General features: G+C 40.1%; 2 protein-coding genes across 5 annotated transcripts in view; one reads left to right on the plus strand and one right to left on the minus strand.

Moving 5' to 3' along the window:
- The window catches only part of KIF18A (kinesin family member 18A), a 31,653-nt gene extending 30,999 nt beyond the window's left edge, over positions 1 to 654 (minus strand). Inside the window, exon 1 of one of the 2 annotated variants that reach the window (XM_032690773.1) lies at positions 555 to 654. The gene's annotated coding sequence lies outside the window, so the exon portion shown is untranslated. Of the gene's footprint in view, positions 1 to 478; positions 520 to 554 lie in introns of those variants that run through there. The other variant, XM_032690774.1, reaches the window with a different exon arrangement.
- METTL15 (methyltransferase like 15) overlaps positions 580 to 18,077 on the plus strand; it is a 91,282-nt gene continuing 73,784 nt past the window's right edge. Inside the window, exons 1-2 of one of the 3 annotated variants that reach the window (XM_032690778.1) lie at positions 580 to 672; positions 2,023 to 2,302. In XM_032690778.1, the coding sequence (XP_032546669.1) occupies positions 2,039 to 2,302 (264 nt within the window). In that variant the 5' untranslated portion in view covers positions 580 to 672; positions 2,023 to 2,038. Of the gene's footprint in view, positions 673 to 835; positions 961 to 982; positions 1,654 to 2,022; positions 2,303 to 18,077 lie in introns of those variants that run through there. The other 2 variants (XM_032690777.1, XM_032690776.1) reach the window with 2 other exon arrangements.

Genomic DNA, 18,077 nt, shown 5'->3' on the forward strand with positions numbered 1-18,077 from the left:
TGATTGATTTACTCGCGTTGCACGGGGGTTTAAAGGGAGTTACAGCGGGATTTACGTTAACGTAACTTGCGTGGGATACAGTGACCGATAGCCTGGAATTTCCTTCAAATAGCCCATCTTCGCTAGTTCGTTCCCCTAAGAGCGGACAGCGACCTGCTCTCGGCGACGCTTTTGCCGCCTCAGGGCAAGCTCAGCTGAGCCATAACAGAGCCACGGCCACGGAGCAAGGGAACAACTGGGGCAGAGGAGCGGGGGGGGCTCCACTCCGTACCCCACCGCACTCACTCCTGCTCGGGGCACGACGCCGGGATCGGCGCAGCGGCGAGACAACGCTCAGCGCCCGCCCCGGCACTCGCCCTCCGGGCCGTGTCCACACCCGGTCCCAGTCCCCAAACCGTGTCCATCCCCAGTCTCGCCCCCCGGCCCCTGTCCGCCCGCTCTCTCGCCCCCCGGCTCCTGTCCATCCCCGGCACTCACCCCCGAGACCGCTGCCCGCCTCCGGCCCACGCCCATTCCCGGTCTCACCCCCGGACCGTGTCCATCCCCGCTCTCACCTCCAGGCCGGTCCAACCGCCACGCTCCGGCCGCCGAATTCAAACACAAGCAGGCCGCCCTCCGCGCCTCCTCATTGGCCGCCTGCCCCGTGACGTCACCAGAGCGACGGCGCTCACGGTAAGTGCGCGGGGCCGAGCTCGGCGCGCGCCGCGCGGCCCGGAGGGAGCGGGCCGGGCGAGCGGGGACGGCAGCGGGGCCACCAACGGGCGGGGGGCTCTCGGTCCGCGTGTCACGCTGGCCCGGCCCGGGCGGGGAGCGGGAGAACAGCCTTCGGCCGCGGAGCTGGCGTGGGCCGGGCTGCGGGCTGCTGACGCTTTCCGGCCGCCTCTGCCTTCACCTTCTGGCTCAGTGCGAGCCCCGCTCTGCCTCCGGTCGTGCCCGAGTGCCGCTTTAGACCGTAATAAAGTACGCTCTGTGCTCGCTTCTACGAAACAAAGTCCCCGTGGTCTGACAGAATAGAGTTGGCTGTAGGCAGAGCGTGTCCCCGGCGAGACCGGGCTGGGCTCGCACCCGCGTGGGTCGGCGTGAGGAGGAGGAGGATGGTGGTGCGCACCTGTCCTGCTTTAACCAAGCCCTCGCAGGCGCTCGCTGCCCCACCCACGGGATCGGGGAGAGCGGGGGAAGGCTGAAAACTGGAAAACTCGTATTTTGGGATAAAGGTAGTTTAATAGGGAACGAGAAAGCTGTGCACACAAGCAAAGCAACGCGAGGAATCAATTCAGCAAGGGCAGGCAGGTGCTCAGCCCTCTCCTGGAGAGCAGCGCCCCTTCACGCGCAACAGTGACTTGATAAGACAAACCATCACGTTAAACCTCCTTCTCCCCACGCACTGTATAAATTCAGCGTGATGTCATATGGTCTGGAATATCCCCTTGGCCAGTTTGGGTCATCTGCAGCAGCTGTGTCTCCTCCCTGCTGTGTTCAGCACAAATCCAAAGCACAGCCCCATGTGAAGAAAATTAACTCTGCCCCAGCCAAAACCAGCACGGCATCCCATGGTGATGTGTGTGTTTGCTGTAGGAGCGCTGTGTTTTGTTGTAAAACCTCAGTTCTGGGTGTCTGTGCAAGGTTAGAGGGATGTGCACTAACGAATTTAAGGTAGGTGGAAATACTGCCCAGCTGAGGCTTAAATTATTGAGAGAATAACTTTCCAGAGGTGATTACTCAGCATGTTCTTATCTGTGCAGGCAAAATATCTGAGGCCTCTGGCAAGGTAAATGCAAGCAAAACACATAACAAAAATTCAATAGTGAAAATAATCTACTGGTTGCTTGAATATGCTTGATTGGTAAATAGCACTGAAAGTTCTGAAAACATATTTTGCTGACATGACATACCTATAAAACTGCCCATTTTGGAATGTATGTTGATTGCTTTACTTATAGCAGTTCCACTTTGTTTTTTAAACAGATACACTGTTTCAAGTATTTGTTTGAAAGTAATTCCCAGCATCTACCGTTCTTCCAGGTTGATCAACTCCAAAATGTTATCTCGGTACCTCTGCCAAGTTTACAAGTGTTTGTTTCTCCACAACTTAAAACTGAACTCGGTAAGCATGGCTAGTTTGGCCAGAAGAATCTATATTTCATCAGAAAAGTTTTCTGACTGTGAGTTAAAGGAACAAACCGTCCAGAAATGCAAAACTGAAGAGTTGCCTCGAGGTATGGAAAACAGTAACTTTGGAAGACTGCATATACCAGTGATGCTGGAGGAGGTTCTTAGTTGTTTATCCCCCCAGCCGGGTCAGGTGAGTTAAGTGATTAATTAATGTTTGTGATTCACTAACAGTCCAGCAGAAAAATTTGTGCAGCGTAGGCATAACTTTTGTGTAGAGGAATAAAGGGGTGCTCTTTAAGGATCAGTTGCATCTTTTAAAGGTTCTAAATTGTTTTGCAATTCAAATTAAGACTCTGCATTCAGACTAATAAAATTCTGTTATATGTATGCCTGAATCCCCAAATAAGCAGTATTTGTCCAAACTGTTGTGTTTGAATACTCTCTTGCTTTTGTGCTTGTCTTTCTGAATTGCACTTGTGTATTCCTAAGGTCATGTTCATTACTCACAGTAGTGGGGAATTCTCAGGGGTGGTTGTGTCATGAGTTTGGGTAAAGCTCTCTTCCTCTTGTGCAAGAGGTAGTATTTGGATTTTAAAAATCATCATCATCATCCCTTGTTCTGAGATAGTTATTTCCATGGTTGGAGGTGTTTCCTTAGGGAATGCTTACACTGCATGAGGAGCACTGTAGAGGTACTGTAGTTATAAAATGGCTGTATGGTACCAAAAAGGGTTTTGCCTCATTAGTGTGGAACTTTTACAAGCTGTCTTATTTGGGTATGGTACTGTAAGTAGTTTGCTTTTGGTACCTGGGTTAGCTCAAGTCTCTATGCTGCTGTGTTGATATATCTACACTGTGTGCAGTCTAGATATATTGTTACATGCTTCCTTCAGAAAAATGATACAGTGAAATGGTTTTTTTTTTGTCTGAGTGATCATAAATACAATGTTAAGTTGAAAGGATTTCTTATACAATATAAATGCTTAAATAATTTTCACATTTCGGATGCTTTCATCTGTGATATTAGTGCTTATGTTAGCTTCATAGGATCTTACTAATTTAGGCTTATCAATGTGAGGTTTTACTACAAAGACTGAAATAAGTAGAAAGTTTAAAGAGAGTGTGTGGTCTTGTTTTCATTTGAAAACAGCCTCATCCAACAGTGGTGAAGTGATATAGCAATTTTGAGATGGATTCAGTGATCAAAAATTTGCAGTCAAGTCTTGTTGTGTTGCCTTGTATTTTAAGTGTTTGAAGAAGCAGTGAGAATGCAAATAGTGTGCACACACATTAGCATACAAATTGCCCTTGTATGTGTCCTACTGTTGAAGACACTTAAATCAGTCAAATACATAAAGAACTTCAAGTTCAGATTTCTATGTCAGAGCTATGGTGAAATTTTCACACACTAAATGGACAGAGAAATTGTGACACTGTATGTAAAGTATTTTTTCCAGTTGTGTAAGTTTCTGTTTAGATAAGAAGAGGCTGATGAAGTGACTGTTCATTAAACTATCTTTGATATAAAAAAAAAAACCAAACAACTTTCTTGGCAACAGAACTTGCAAAAGAAACTATTTGAGGTTATAAACTATGGAGAGTAACTATTATTGCCCCTGAAGAGTTTTTGGTAATTTAAATATTTATGAATGTAAAATAGCTTATTATTGGGGTGGGATTTTTTTGGATCTGTGTATCCACGGTTTTGCAGATTTCTAAGCTAGTAGTGAACAACTAATGACTGCTGTAAAAGAGTCCAAGTGTGTTTACCTCAAACAGAAGCATTTATAATACTGCTAACCTGTTCAGAATAAAGGAAACTGGAAACTGTTAAGCACTCTCGTTTTTCTTTTTATATATATATTTTTTTTTCAGCACTTTCTGCAAAAGAATGCAATATGTCAACTGAATTTTGCTGGAATAAGTGAAATTTTGAACACAGATTGAGACAGTTTCTCGCTGACGTGAGTGGTGGTAACCAGTTGGTGTTAATATGGATCTCAACTGGGACTGTCGTATAAATTTACATTTTTAACGTTATAGTCATGACAGGGAAGTCCATAAACACTTTATTGTGGGTGGGGAAGGAAATGCTCTGATCTTGGATTTAGTTTTTCTGCTTTCTTCTCTCCTACACGCATAAAAATTTCCTTTACTCATCTTTGCCACAGTTATATTCTTTGTTATAAAATAGCTGATTTGGGCCTCTATTTCTTGTTGTGTCCTAATAGAAGGAGTTGCCAATATAAAGAAAATCTAATCAGAAAGATGATATTCTCCTTATAGTTATAGTCAGTGAATGGGGTTTTCATTTTACTTATAGGGGTTCTTAAGAAAATAAATGTTACTTAAGAGTGAGTCACAGCTGAGATAAAGATGTTAGTACCCTCCTACTGAATATTCTTGTTGACTGTCTCCTTTGGGGAGTCTGTTTGTCAGGAGTTTTAGCAATAATATTTCCACTTATCTCTGAATCTTCTTTTATTGCCTTGTTTCACAAAGTCCCTGTAGTAGTCCTGTCTTTAAAGCAAAGGCTACAAATTAGTTTTTACTGATCTACCTCACTTCTCAATGAAAAGTCTGTTGCAGTAAATCCACATGCAAGTAATTTCCTCTTTAGGTTTACTGTATTGATTAAACTACATTTTAATCTTTTCAGTCCAATGGTGTTCTTTGCAAATACCCAACCGATGTTTTTGCAGCTCTCCGGGCAATTGAGTTTTCTCTGTTCTCTTAAAGAACCAAGTGTATTTTCAGAATCAGTGTCTTTAGACCTCCAGAGGCATGTTTTCCCAGTTTTCCCCTTACTTTTTCCCATTTTTTTTTTCTTTTGCCATAGTCACTGGCATTTTAACTAGACATGTGGATCTCCTCCACATATTATGGCTATAGTGATATGTAAAAGAGTTTCATTAGCAGTCACTTCTAGTATAAATGCCAGAGGCTGAAACTCTGAAATTTTAACTATTCTTAGGAGGACCTTAAAGGTTCTTATGAGTTGCAAAGCTGTAGGAAATGACAGTGCTCCAGCACAACAAACACTTCTGTGTATGATATTTAAACTCCAACTAGAACAAAAGCAAATTGTGCCCTACTCAGATTATATGTAACCTGATGACATCTATGGTTTTGCATTAAATATGATCTAGAATAGACTAGAGTGGAGATACCATAAACTCTGCTAGTATTATTTGGTTTATGATAGTTCTGGAGGCCTTTTTTATTTTTTTAGTGTCTGTAAATTATAGGTATCTGTAATAATAGGGGGTCAAACTTGAGGTGAGAAAGAATGAATGAGACCTTTCCCTTTTCTCCAGTGTTTAAGTGATTAATCAGAAACAGTATCAGGTGATTTTTTTTTCTCATTAAGTTAATTTGTGTAAACAAAAATAAGGCAGTTAATTTTCCCCAAGGAGATCTTGTCTGACATCTTCTTGAGTTAGCTGGGACTTACTGTGGAGATTTTGGTTTTGATTCTCCATAAAATTATTTAGATAATTTTTGCTACCCAGCATTCATTGAAGGAATGACAATCCTTGTCTTGGAAATAATGTGTGATATCTAGTTTCTAGAAAGAGACAGGTATTTCTTGAAAACATCCAGCTTTGCCATGAGCTCTCCTTTCAGTCTTTCAGGTCTATATTGCTTCGTTTTCAGGATGGTTACTATTTTCACCCACCCCAACATCAAATGATTCTTTTTCTGCTGAGATCATGAGCATGGCCTTCTAAAGTAACAGGAGGAGGTATAAGACATTGCTGATGGTCAAACATTGTTCTGTTGTGAGGGAAGGGATGCTTGAGCTCTGCAGTTGAAGTCTGAAGACAGTGGCCTTTCACCTCCTGAAGGTTCTGTTGCCGCTGTTGGATGTTGTTGGGCTGGAGCACAATTGTTTCCTTCCTTCTCTGCAGAGCTAGTTGGTCAAGTCACAGGTGACACTTGGAGGAAGCTGAGGAAGGCTGCTGGTGTGCAAAAGTGGGGTCTGTTGTTCAGAACTTGCTGTCTTAGTTTCTTTATATTCCTGTCCATGAGTCAGTATTCTCGTTCTGCCTTATACTGAGTGTAAGCTCTTTAAGGCAAAAATAACCTTTCTCTGTACAGCATCCTGCAGAGTGGACTTCTGTTTTGTGAGAAAGGTTTCCAATTATCGTGGTGTATAAATAGTTACGGGTCTATGCTGGTGACCAGTGTTCTTATCATAGTACCTCCAAAGCCATCTGCAAATAATTTATAACTGGAACGACCCATTTACACTAGAGGCTCTCAAAATTGAAGTTTTCTGCAGGGTATCCAAAATAAACAGGAATTGATAAGGGATCTGGAAAAATTAGTTCCGAGTTCTCAAGCTGTATGAGTTGGGTTTTTTTTGTAGGATGCAACCAAAATACCAAGTTTGGAATGGCATATTAATTACATCATGAGATAAATGCTGAAATACTTGTTTTGAAAAAGCAGAAGACACACGTGGACATAGTGAAAGTTTTTATTGTTTTAGCTTATTTTCACTGGACTTGTAAAATTAATTAGGTGACATAAAGCAAGTGATTTGTAAGTGTTCTTTTTTGTAGAAACAGCTATGTTTTTTTTTGTGGGAAGAATGCTGAAAATATCTTTCCATATGCAAATTTTATGGCTAATTTTTCTGCGTCAGCAGCACAGTGATTTATACGGTGATTGATAAAGATAAACCATTGTTGTGAAACAGAAAGAAAGATATAGGAACTTGCAAGAGGCAATAAACTAATACAGAGAAATTCTAACAATATTCTAGGATTTACAGAACACACTTTTTTTCCATGATACTTGAGTGTTACTGGGGTATATTGAGAGTTATTGCAGCTGATCATGTAGTTCCTTTGTATTCTTTCAGTCACTCTTATCTGATTGCATATATTGTGAATTTATGGAAGAGACTAGTCAGGCTCCAGATCACAGCTGGGTATGGAAATGTGTAATAAATGTGTGTGGCGTGCATATGTATGGAAAGTATATTCATTTTTGGTGGTGTGTTATAGGAAACTAGTTAAATGGAATCTCATCAGATAATGCTGATTAAAATATTTGGCTAAAATCATACTTTAAGAGGGAATTTTTTTGGGTGAAGTTAGCATTTGAAGTTAGTGCACAAAAATGGAAAATATTTTCAAAATAGTTTTGATTAAGATATGTGAAAGACAGTACCTCAAATATTTATTATTATTTAAAATAGTAATATTGTCTTGTTTTATGATGGTAGTGTCTACATGTGGATTTGGAAAATCCCCATTTGCTTAAGTTCCTTAAATTATGACTGCTCTGTGCTGTGAGGTGCAGTCTAAATAAAAAGTAACAAGGTAGAAGGAGTATTATTTAACAGTGCAATGCCAACAAATGTTGTATATGTTCTACAGTATCTGCATCTGAGTGAGTTCCATCACAAGATGAGAGAAAAAAGGAGGGGACTGGGAAGAAAACAAGACAGGAGTCTGCTCTTGAACAGCCAGTTGAGGAGGCGGAGAAAGTCAGTCATGCTTGTCAATTCTCTTTTTGTTCTGCTGTCTTCTGTAGTGGGTCTTCCAAAAATACAGGGATCTTAAATTCCTTAACGACAGAAGACTTAAAACGCGTGTGATTTGTTTGAGAGCGCTGCATAACTGTGTTCTGTTTTGAAGCTGGTACTGCTGACTGATTAGACTGTGGTACCAGGAAATGAAAAATATCCGTGTCTTGCATCTGAATGATGGCAGGGTATGAACAAGGCATGGTGAAGAAGTCCCTTCAGATTTTGCTTTTTTTATCCTTCAAGATTTTGGTCTTTCGAGAGAGAATAACTGAAATACTCGGAGGGGGGGAGGAGTAAGTTGATGGCTACAGCTGCACAGGGAAGAACCTTCTGGTGGTGGTTCATGGACATCTGCCTGACCTCCTCATCTCCCACCTGCACCGTGGCTCTCTGCAGGTGTACCTAAATGTCACCAGCAGCCACAAGAAGAAGAGCTCTCACCAACCTTGATCTGCATCCTTCCCTGTTGCAGTAGAGAAAGGGAAACCTGCAGCTGCTGTATCCAGAGACCAGCAAGGGAACAGGGTCTGCCCACTGAGAAGGACTCTGCAGATGCACCAGATCTGGTTTTATGGTGATACTGGGCTCGCTTGCTCTTGTCACTCTGTTGCATAACAAATGATAGTGCTTCAGGAGACTACTTAAGATGCTGTGTTATAATAAAGCAAGATTCAGTGCTTTTGGGTGACTCAGCTTGTAATGACGCTGTATATGCTCTCCTTTTCTGTTGTGACAGCATTAGTCTTTGCACCTCTTGGGGAAAACTAATAAAATTCACCAGAAAGTAATCTAAGCCCTTTAAATTTTAACTTGATCGAGCCTGTGATCTCAGAAAGGGTGATAATTAATATATGTAGCTACTCATTTCCTCCTCATCTAGTACTGTGTGTCTTTAGTCAGCCTTTTGGCTAAGCTTTCTTATTAAATATTTGAATTTGAGTTTGCAAACAGGAATACAGACTTTTTCGATCACAAAAAGTATTACTAGCAATTGAAGATTGCAATTGGAGTATGGAAAATATCTGCAGGTTTGTTCTTTTTGTTTTCTTGTTTTGTGTTTAATCCTGTAGTGAGTAATTTTGCACAGACTTTTTCTGAATAAAGAGGCAATTAAAACTTTAAACTACCAAATTTGGTGTTTAAAGGGGTATCTGAAGTTATGCAAGTGCATAGTCTGATTTTTTTCCTAATATTTTTTCTTTTTCTCAGATTTTCTGAGCATGTCATCTTCATTCCAGGGGTGTTTGCTAGTGTTCAGCACCTTGGGAAAATACTTTTCTAATAATTGTGCTTTAAGCACTGAAATAAATTAATATTGTTTCAGGCTCCCTCTTTATCAAAAACTGTGTTATCTAGTGTCAAATTGTTGGAGGCACCTGGCAGCCAAGACTTATCAAAACCATGTCCATGGCTTTTTTTGGGTTGGGTAACCATAAATATTAAAAACTGGATTAGATTTTCAGTTGAGCCTTTGTAAAATTTTCATTGCATCTTAAATATCTTAGTTATAATTGAAGGAAGAAGTTTCTTCTGAGGTAGCTGAGGAAACCGTCTCTGTCTTGCAGAGTCTGGTGATTAGCTGAAGTCATTCAGACATTGAAATTTTAATTTCCTAAGGAAATGTTAATAATGGTGTGCTTGAGTCATAACGTCATTAAATCTAATTCCGGACAACATTACTCTTAGGAAAATGAGTAAAGTAAATAATGCATACTGAAGCAAGGCCTGCAGAGCTGTCTAAAAGCAGGTGGTGGTGGTTTTTGTTTGCTTTTCTTACCACTTGTCCAAGAGGGAAGGGGCTCATCTGTGTTCTCTTGCATTGAAAAGGGTTGCTCCCAGAGATCTTTCTGGATGTTTCACTCAGCTCCATGAAGTGCAGTGTTTGGCTGGCAGGTTTCACACGAGGCAAGGAATGACCCTTGGGATACATGAGATGGTCTGGGACATGGCTGCTTTGGATGGGTGAGGATTGGAGTGGTTTGCCAGCAAATGGACTTTTGCCAGGCTTCTGTGGAGGAGCTGCAGTTGATGACTGAGAAGGATGTCGTGTGCTTTAAGATACACTGTAGATGTCTACAGATGGAATATTCCAATATGTTCTGTGGAATCAGGATCACAAATTAAGGTAGGAGGCTTTAGAAAATGAGTGAAGAAGGCAACAATAACGAAGAAGAGGTAAAACGCCTTTTTTTTTTTATGTTTTAATACAAAAATTGTTCGTAAGTGTTCATATGTTGTTTCATACTTAGCTGTAATCAGAAAATTGAACCCTCGTGAAGAAAATATATTGGAAATTATTTGGAGGCATTAAGTGATTGTGACTGATGGATTCTTCAAAATATATTCGTAGCAACCTTTTTTCTCCTCTGTGTGAAAAGATGCAGAGATGGTTGATAGAAAGTACAAGTTAATGAAATTCTTGGATATGCAGACTTAGTGATTTTACAGATATTTCAGCTGTATACTAGTATACTTTGATAGCATCCTGTTAGTGTACCAATGAGATGAATGTGAAAAATGGGTAATAATGGTTGAATTATGTTGAATTGTTGAATTGAGCAGTCCTGGAAAATCTTTTTATGTTGTACTTAATACGTGATCTGAGAAGGTTATTTTCCTACAAAATGCTAACTATTTATTTATGTTTCTCTTTGTGATGTGGATTGTTAGTCTTCGTGTAAACAACTTTTTTATCATTTAATATACTGTCAAAAGTACTTCTGGAAAAAATTAGTCCAGTTAGGTTTTGCCTATTAGTCCTGATTTTTTTAAATTATGTGTGACAGCTTTTTACACAGGTGGAATGTGAACTGTAGAGCTGTGAGTTTTGGCTTTCTTGGTCGTCTTTATTTTCTGGCAGGTCATGTCATCAGGCATAATACCTTTTAATCCCTTTATAATATTTTCACTGACAAGTTCCACTCTTGGATACCTGAGCAAGATTTGGATGGGAATTGTGCCTCTATAGATCAGTAGCTGCTCATAAATGTTTCACAGTGGTGTCATCAGCATCACCTTATTGGTACTTAGGTCCAGAGATTTGTAAAGCTGGTTTATCTTGTGTATGTTTTCAATGGTTTCAAGTTTACTGCAGGGAAACCTGGAGGAACTGCTTTGCTCTGCTGGGTAACCTTGACCACTACTCGCCACAGATGTTTTTATTTTCCAGAAGTTACTTTTTTATTTCTTTTTTGTTGTTAATTTATGTTGCAACACGGCAGGATTTTGTTACTGATTGAAGTTGAGATGGCATTAGAAAATCTAGGCGCAGAGGAAGTCCTCTTTCATGTTTGGAGTTCCTCATAGAAGTAACAAAATGCAAATGAAATTGCAATTTTTCAGGATGGGAGGCAGGGACTCTAGAGTGTCTAGGTGTCTGTGTACAGTGTGTGGTTCGCTGGATTTGTAATAATATTTTCCCTTCTGTGAGGCAGTAATTTTGAAAAAATTATTAAAAATTAATATACTCTAGTTTAAAACCAGATATGTCTGATTTACCTTATGAAACTGAACGTATTTGCAAAATATTTTGAATTCTCATAAGAGGGAGCAAAGGTTATTAGCATGCTAAAGACTAAATATTGCTTCTTACTAAATTGCAGTAATATAAAAATGCAAGAATCTCTTGGTCTCTTTGACCTCTTAATTTCTTAGTTCTGGGATAATTTTTCTTATTTGCATGTGAATAGCAGCAAAGCTTACATTTTAATGATGTTTTCAGCTCTACTTTGAGCGTGTATAATTTCTTAATTCATTTAGAGAAATATTAGAACCCTTCCCAACATTTCTATAAAAGTAGATTTCTCTACTAACAAATCTTTGTTGCGAGCTCACAAGTAACTTACATAGCTTGTCTCACTGTGCCAATGTTTTTTAAAAACCTCGTTTATTTAAAATAATTTTAAATATCCCGCCTTTTGCCAGGCATGTAAAACATGTATGCTATTTTAATTTTTGTATATTTAACAGGAATTGAGGACAAATTCTTATGTAGCTGTATAAAGATTAAAATATAATCCTTTCTCTGCATTAGATAGGACATAGTGGTAGGTGCAATAAACAATTTATAAGCCACATCTTGAGTCAACCAAAGAAGCAGTGCTTAGAATGGAGAAATGTAAGGGAAATTTGTAAATACATGCTTTAGGCTTAATCAGGGGTGTGTAGACAACACAGAACTGGGAGGAGCTGTTGACTCCCTGGAAGGCAGAGAGTCCCTGCAGGGAGACCTGGACAAATGAGGGGACTGGGCAATCAGCAAATGTGTGAAGTTCAACAAGGGAAAGTGCCAAATTCTGCACCTGGGATGGGGCAACCCCAGATGTACGGACAGACTGGGGAATGAGATGCTGGAAAGCAGTGCCAGGAAAGGGACCTGAGGGTCCTGTTTGATGGCAAATTGAACATGAATCATCAGTGCCCTGGCAGCCAGGATGGCCAACTGTGTTCTGGGGGGCATCAGGCAAAGCATCTCCAGTGGGGTGAGGGAGGGGATTGTCCTGCTCTGCTCTGCCCTGGGGCGGCCTCACCTTGAACATTGTGTCAATTTTGGTGTCTGCAATATAAGGAAGATATTAAGCTATTGGAGAGTGTCCAAAGGAGGGCAATGAGGATGGTGAAGGGCCTTGAGGGGAAGCCATGTGAGGAGCAGCTGAGGGCACTTGGTGTGTTCAGCCTGGAGGAGACTGAGGGGAGACCTCATTGCAGTTACAACTTCCTTGTGAGGGGCAGAGGAGGGACAGGTCTCTGTCGCGACCCGTGACGGGACTTGAGGGAACGGCCTGAAGTTGTGTCAGGGCAGGTTTAGGTTAAATATTAGAAGAAGGTTCTTCCCCCAGAGGGTGGTCGGGCACTGAACAGGCTCCCCAGGGCAATGGTCACAGCACCAAGCCTGACAGAGTTCAAGAAGCATTTGAATGATACTCTCAGGGACATGGTGTGACTTGGGGATGGTCCTGTGCAGGGCCAGGAGTTGGACTCAATTATTCTTTTGTGTCTCTTCCAACTCATCATATTCTGTGCTTCTGTGACTTTGATTTTCAAGATTTAGTCTGAAGTCCTTGTTAAGTGGCTTTGAGAAGCTCCACATCTTTCAGCTGTCAGTTATGTTCTTTCAACAGATGTCACTTCTAGCAGAGCAGAAGAGGAGAAAGTTTCATAGAAACTTTGTTTTCTCCTTTTGGAGACTGAAATGCTAACACCATGGACAAAAAAGATCTCCAATGGATAAATCTTCTAATCAATATTGTTGCTTTAGCAAAAATAGATTTAGAATAGTTCCATAAATATGATCTGATTAAGTAGTTTAAGTTTTGATAGATGCCATTCTCTAAAACCAGCAATATTGTTATTGCAAATTTGGAAGTGAGCGTACATAGTGCATATTTTGTTTGAATAGAGAGGATTTATCTTTTTTAAACTGAAGAATTTTGTACATGTGTAATTGTTCAGCAGACCTCTGCTGGCATGGAATTTATAAGCAAACTATTATCTAGGGGAGCTCCTAAAAAGAGAAAATTACCTTGGGAAATGGTCTGAAGTAAATCCTGATAGCATGTGGGCAGGGACTTGGACAGAATGGTGGGTCTGCCCTTTGAGGGTCTTCCACTGGCCTGTTGAGGTAGACACAACCAGAGAGTGCTGGGGAAATGAGCTAAATATTTTGTTTTATTCTTGTACATGGTCATGTCTTATCCACTGTTCACTATTCAGACTCTGCTTTGAATTCAGATTTTTGTCTCTTGAATTATATCCCTTCAACATTTGAATTCTTCACAGATTACCTTCAGAGATTAGTTAATTCAAAAGCATTACACAGAGTTGATCTTTACAGCTCTGTTATAAAGCAGTACAAAAGCATGTGCAGAACTTAAAGGCAACAATACCAAAATTATGCTTTGGACACCCAAGTGGAAATACCCCTTTTCCTGCTTTTTTGAAGAGGTTAGCATTTTGATTTAGAGCTTTGCAACACATTGGAGTGACGTCCACTTGCAGTCGTTGAAGTCACAGCGTGTCTGGGAAGCAGATCTAGTGTTCCAGAGTCTTACAGACAGAAAACCCAATACTGTGACTGACCTACCTGCTTGGTGCAGTGACCTCCTGAGGCTCCCAGGAGCTGGGTGGCAGAGGTTCCAGTGACCCTCTTTCAGCTGAGTGCATTTCTCAGTTTATGTCGGATATTGCGATTTCTGGTGTCGCTTCACTTTTGGAAAGGAAACTGAAATGGAAGTGATTGATTCATTCCTTCAGGATTTTGCTGGAAGAGCCAAGCTGAACAGATAAGCCAGTGAAGTGTCGTGCTGCCACTGAAGGGGGCAAGTCCACCTTCCCTGCCCCCCACGTATCACCATCTGTGTAAGCTCCCATCCCTCCCTGACTTCTGAAAATCAGTCAAACACCAATATGGCAGAAAACTACAGTTTCTTTTTCTGTATTAGTTTTCTGTGCCATGCTGCTAAGTTTAAGTGGCTTATGAAGTACCCAGTAAGCCCCTGTGCTGAGAGAAATGAAGTGCAAGAAGGAAAACACTCATGAGAAAATAGTGCCTAATTCCTCCTACACTAAACATCTTGTGCAACCATAGTCTTGCTACCAGCCTTTGATAGATTGTCATTCTCTGACTTTGCTGTGTGAAGGAGATGACTTGTGCCTGTTCCCAGTGAAGTTACAGCTTTTTCAATTGGTAAAAATTAATGTTTATACAGAGATTTGTAGATCCTAGTGTAAGTTCTGGGGAAAACTTGCTTTAATTTAAGAATAACTCTTAACTGCAGCATTCATGCTCGTGTTAACCCTCAGGAGCATTACCTGTTCCACCCTTTCCTACAGGCCTAAAATACAACTCTTGAGTTCTTATCTGTTAACACTTAACAGATCTCCAGCTGCACTGCACGTGCTGCTCTCTGGATATACATTCTTGCTTCCTGTTGCTCTTCTGGTTTTGCAGCCTTAGCGTGAGCTCACACCAAAACAGTCAATTTACTTGCACTTTGTTTTCAGGTGAATAAGCAAGCTGAAGGAACCTGTGAGTACAGGACCAGATGCAGTGAGCAGACAGTTGTTTTGGAAAACAATGAGCTGTTTACATCAGCTGGTACAGATGAACTGAAGGGCTTCACAACAGGTTGCCTGTCTTGAGTCTGAACATCTGTCACCCACTCGTCTCTGATTGCTCTCTCTGTGATGGCACCATCAGGCTGAGAGAGCAAGAGAGACAACTTTCCTTCTTCAAGATTCTGGCTTGGAAGCTTGGGCATCATAGCCTGGGCATTCAGAAAGAACAATGGAGAGAGAAGTCTTACTTTTAGGATTAACATGTTTTTGGAGGTCCATGAGGCTATCAATAGAAGAGTCTTTCATCCAGGATTACCCTCCTCTTATCTTCATTTCAGAACTTGAAAATGCCATTACTGCTTAGTGCAATGTAGAAATGTTATCATTTAAAAATCTAACCAAACATACTTTTTCTCAAAAGAGGGAGATGGCTGATAGATGTTTTGTCACGCTGTCCCAGCTCTTCCCATCAACTGAAGACCTTATTTCTAACACAATTTCAGCCTCCAATTGTTAAAATCAACCTGGACTCTTAAGTGGAAGAAAACAGGATTTTTCAATGAAAAATTGTAGATATTTTTATTAATAATAAATAATACTACTTGAGCAGCTTATAAAGAAGCAGATTTAAAAGCTGCTTCCTCAGTTTCAAACTGTACAAAACATTACTTGCATTTTGATTTTTTGAGATGTTTATCTGAAATGGAGTTAAGACAGTGCTCCTGAAACTCTCTCCTTCAAAAAAACTATTTGAGCAGTTGTGTCAGTATATACTTTTGGTCATCTAAATTTAAAACAAGACTTTTGCTAAGAAGGTCAATGTAACTGCTTCCCTTTTGATCTTGCATCCTTGTGGGTGCCTGGATAGTTCTTCTGTAAGAAAAGTTTTACTGGATGAGTCAGTGCACTGAGTCATAGGCAGCATGAAGCCTGTAGTGCTGTAGACTAACTAATTGGTAACAGTCTCAAATTTAATTAAAGCACAGTTGTCAGCTTTGTGTTACTGCTTGACATCCCACTGAAGTATTTTGTTTTTAGCAACTTAGATTAATTGTTCTTTGCCGTTAAAATTTGTGTGGTTTAAGATCTTGTTTCTGTTGAACAGACCTGCCATTGCTATTATCTTTTACTATCCTCTTTATGATTTTTATAGTACTCAGTTTGAATTTTTTCCCCATGTTAGGTCACATATTCAATAATTATGCTTTTTACCATGCCTGTACATTTACAAGTGTTTAGAGTCCTTTGAGGATTTTTTTTAAAGTTTTCTTCATTAAAAACTTCCTGTTAGTACTGGTGAATGTTTTTTCACTATTCCAATACTTTTTAAAGTGTTATTCAGAACTTCTTAAAAATCGAACTTAAATATATTTTTTGGTGTTGACTTGCAGATTACATTTTCAGTTTTACTAGTTTTCACTTCTAATGTTCAGCTTGTGTTGTGGCCTGTTTTATAACACTAAATGGCTTTTCTTTATCCTAATGCCTGCCCACCATCTCCAGATGATGGCAGTGGTTTCCAATATCTTTGGAAACCTTTCTTTTCCTGTTCTTCAGTTCCTTTGTGCATGTGTTTCTTTCCATGATGCAGCTTGAGGAGGCAGAGCAATATAGGGGAGATGGGAGAACAGGACATGTCTTGAAGCTGTCTCATTAAGGAAAATGAAACAACCATAAGGTATTGGGAGAAAAGCAGAGTTTCAGGGTTTTTTGTCATTTGCATTATTAAAAAAAACCCCATTGCTGCCTTTGTGCAGGAGTCCTGCTTGCTCCCACTGAGAACAGAGGAGTGAAAACATGAATGGATGGTTGCAACTGAGTTTCTTATTTCTAAATCTTATTTCCAAAAATCTCTTGAGACAGTATTTTTGAACTTGGAGAAAGGTCTATGCTACTTCCTTTTGTGATGAATACTGAAGCTGGGATGCTGAACAAATGTCTTTCCAGAGATTAGAGGAAGTAGAAGATTTTTTGATTATGCATTGTTTTTCTCTTGGACAGTTTTTCTTCTCAATAAAGCTCTTTAGATATAAAAATATTGCTAAATCATGAGGCCATCAGTAATACAGCACTGGTTCACATCAGAAGTATATCTGACCAGTTGTCCCATCTCTGGCAGTGCCCAACAGCAGGTGCTAATGGAAGCCTAAAAGAAGGGGAAGGGAGAGAATTCTTGTTTTCTGCCTTTAGCTGACAACTGTAGTTTAAGGACATCCTTGCAAGGGGAAAGTTGAGGGTTGTATTCCTGCAGTATCACTGGCATTCTGTTTTTCCAAGTGTTACTCTCTAAAAATTGTGTTAAATATTAGACCTCTCCCCACAACATGATAGCCATAGTTTCAATATTTGCATGAAAGGCACTTTTTTATTTGTTCTCACTTGATGCTTGATAATATCATCAAGTTCCCTGAGCTCTTGTATTTTGAGATAAGTGAATCATACCATCTGCTACAACTGTATAAAAGCAATGTTAATAGTCCTCCACAGAAAACTGCTGGAGCCTTCGGATGTTTTATTGGACCAGGGAGATGTGTCCTAAGAGACTCCTTTCCCACATTTCCTATTTCCTTGTCCTCATCTAAGCCCAGTCTCATATAAAGCAGCAGTGATGGAATGTGTTCTGTTCCCTCCTGAAGTGATCACTCAGTTAGCTCTGAAATTTGTTCTTTGAATGTGATTTTATTGTTTTTCTGGACTGTAGATTTCCCGCACATCAGACTTTCTCCTTGGAATGCAAGGCTTACTGGTGCAGTTAATTTTCAGCCTCCTTCCTTTCTAAAGGATTTCCTCCTTCATGCTTATTTTCTTTGTTGTCTTTATCTTGGTTTTATCCAGTTCCTCTCCTTTTCTAAGAGTTCTTCCTTTATCCCCACTTGGAGTCTTTTTCTCCATCAAAGTATCTATTGACTTGATTTTGCATTTTATTTAAAACTAAAAACCTACATTTTTATATAGGTTTTTGGCTACAACTTTTTCATGTAGGCATTTGTTCTATTTCATTAGTTTGTGGTGATGCTCAGATGTTTTCAATATGGTCAACAACATAATATTTATACTAGGAACTAGCAATAAAATTAATTCTTGAAGAGTAAAATGCAGCGTGTTTCAAAGCATCTCTTTCAATTTGAAAGAAGCAGTGAAAATTTAAAGCAAAGCTTTCACCTGCCTTTTCGCCTTCTTACCAAGGAAAATAAACTTCTACTTGGAGGTATCCAGTTTCTAGATGACATAAAATCAGATAAACATCTTCCATTTCTTCTAAACTTTTCTTGTTCTATGCAGAAGATTTAAGAAAAGATTTCTGTGGTGGAGACCTCTAACTTGGATTTTAAACTTAGTAATTTGGGAACTGTTGTGTTCTGGTTTG

Source organism: Chiroxiphia lanceolata, chromosome 6, assembly GCF_009829145.1.
Source record: "Chiroxiphia lanceolata isolate bChiLan1 chromosome 6, bChiLan1.pri, whole genome shotgun sequence".
NCBI classification, from domain to species: Eukaryota; Metazoa; Chordata; class Aves; order Passeriformes; family Pipridae; genus Chiroxiphia; species Chiroxiphia lanceolata.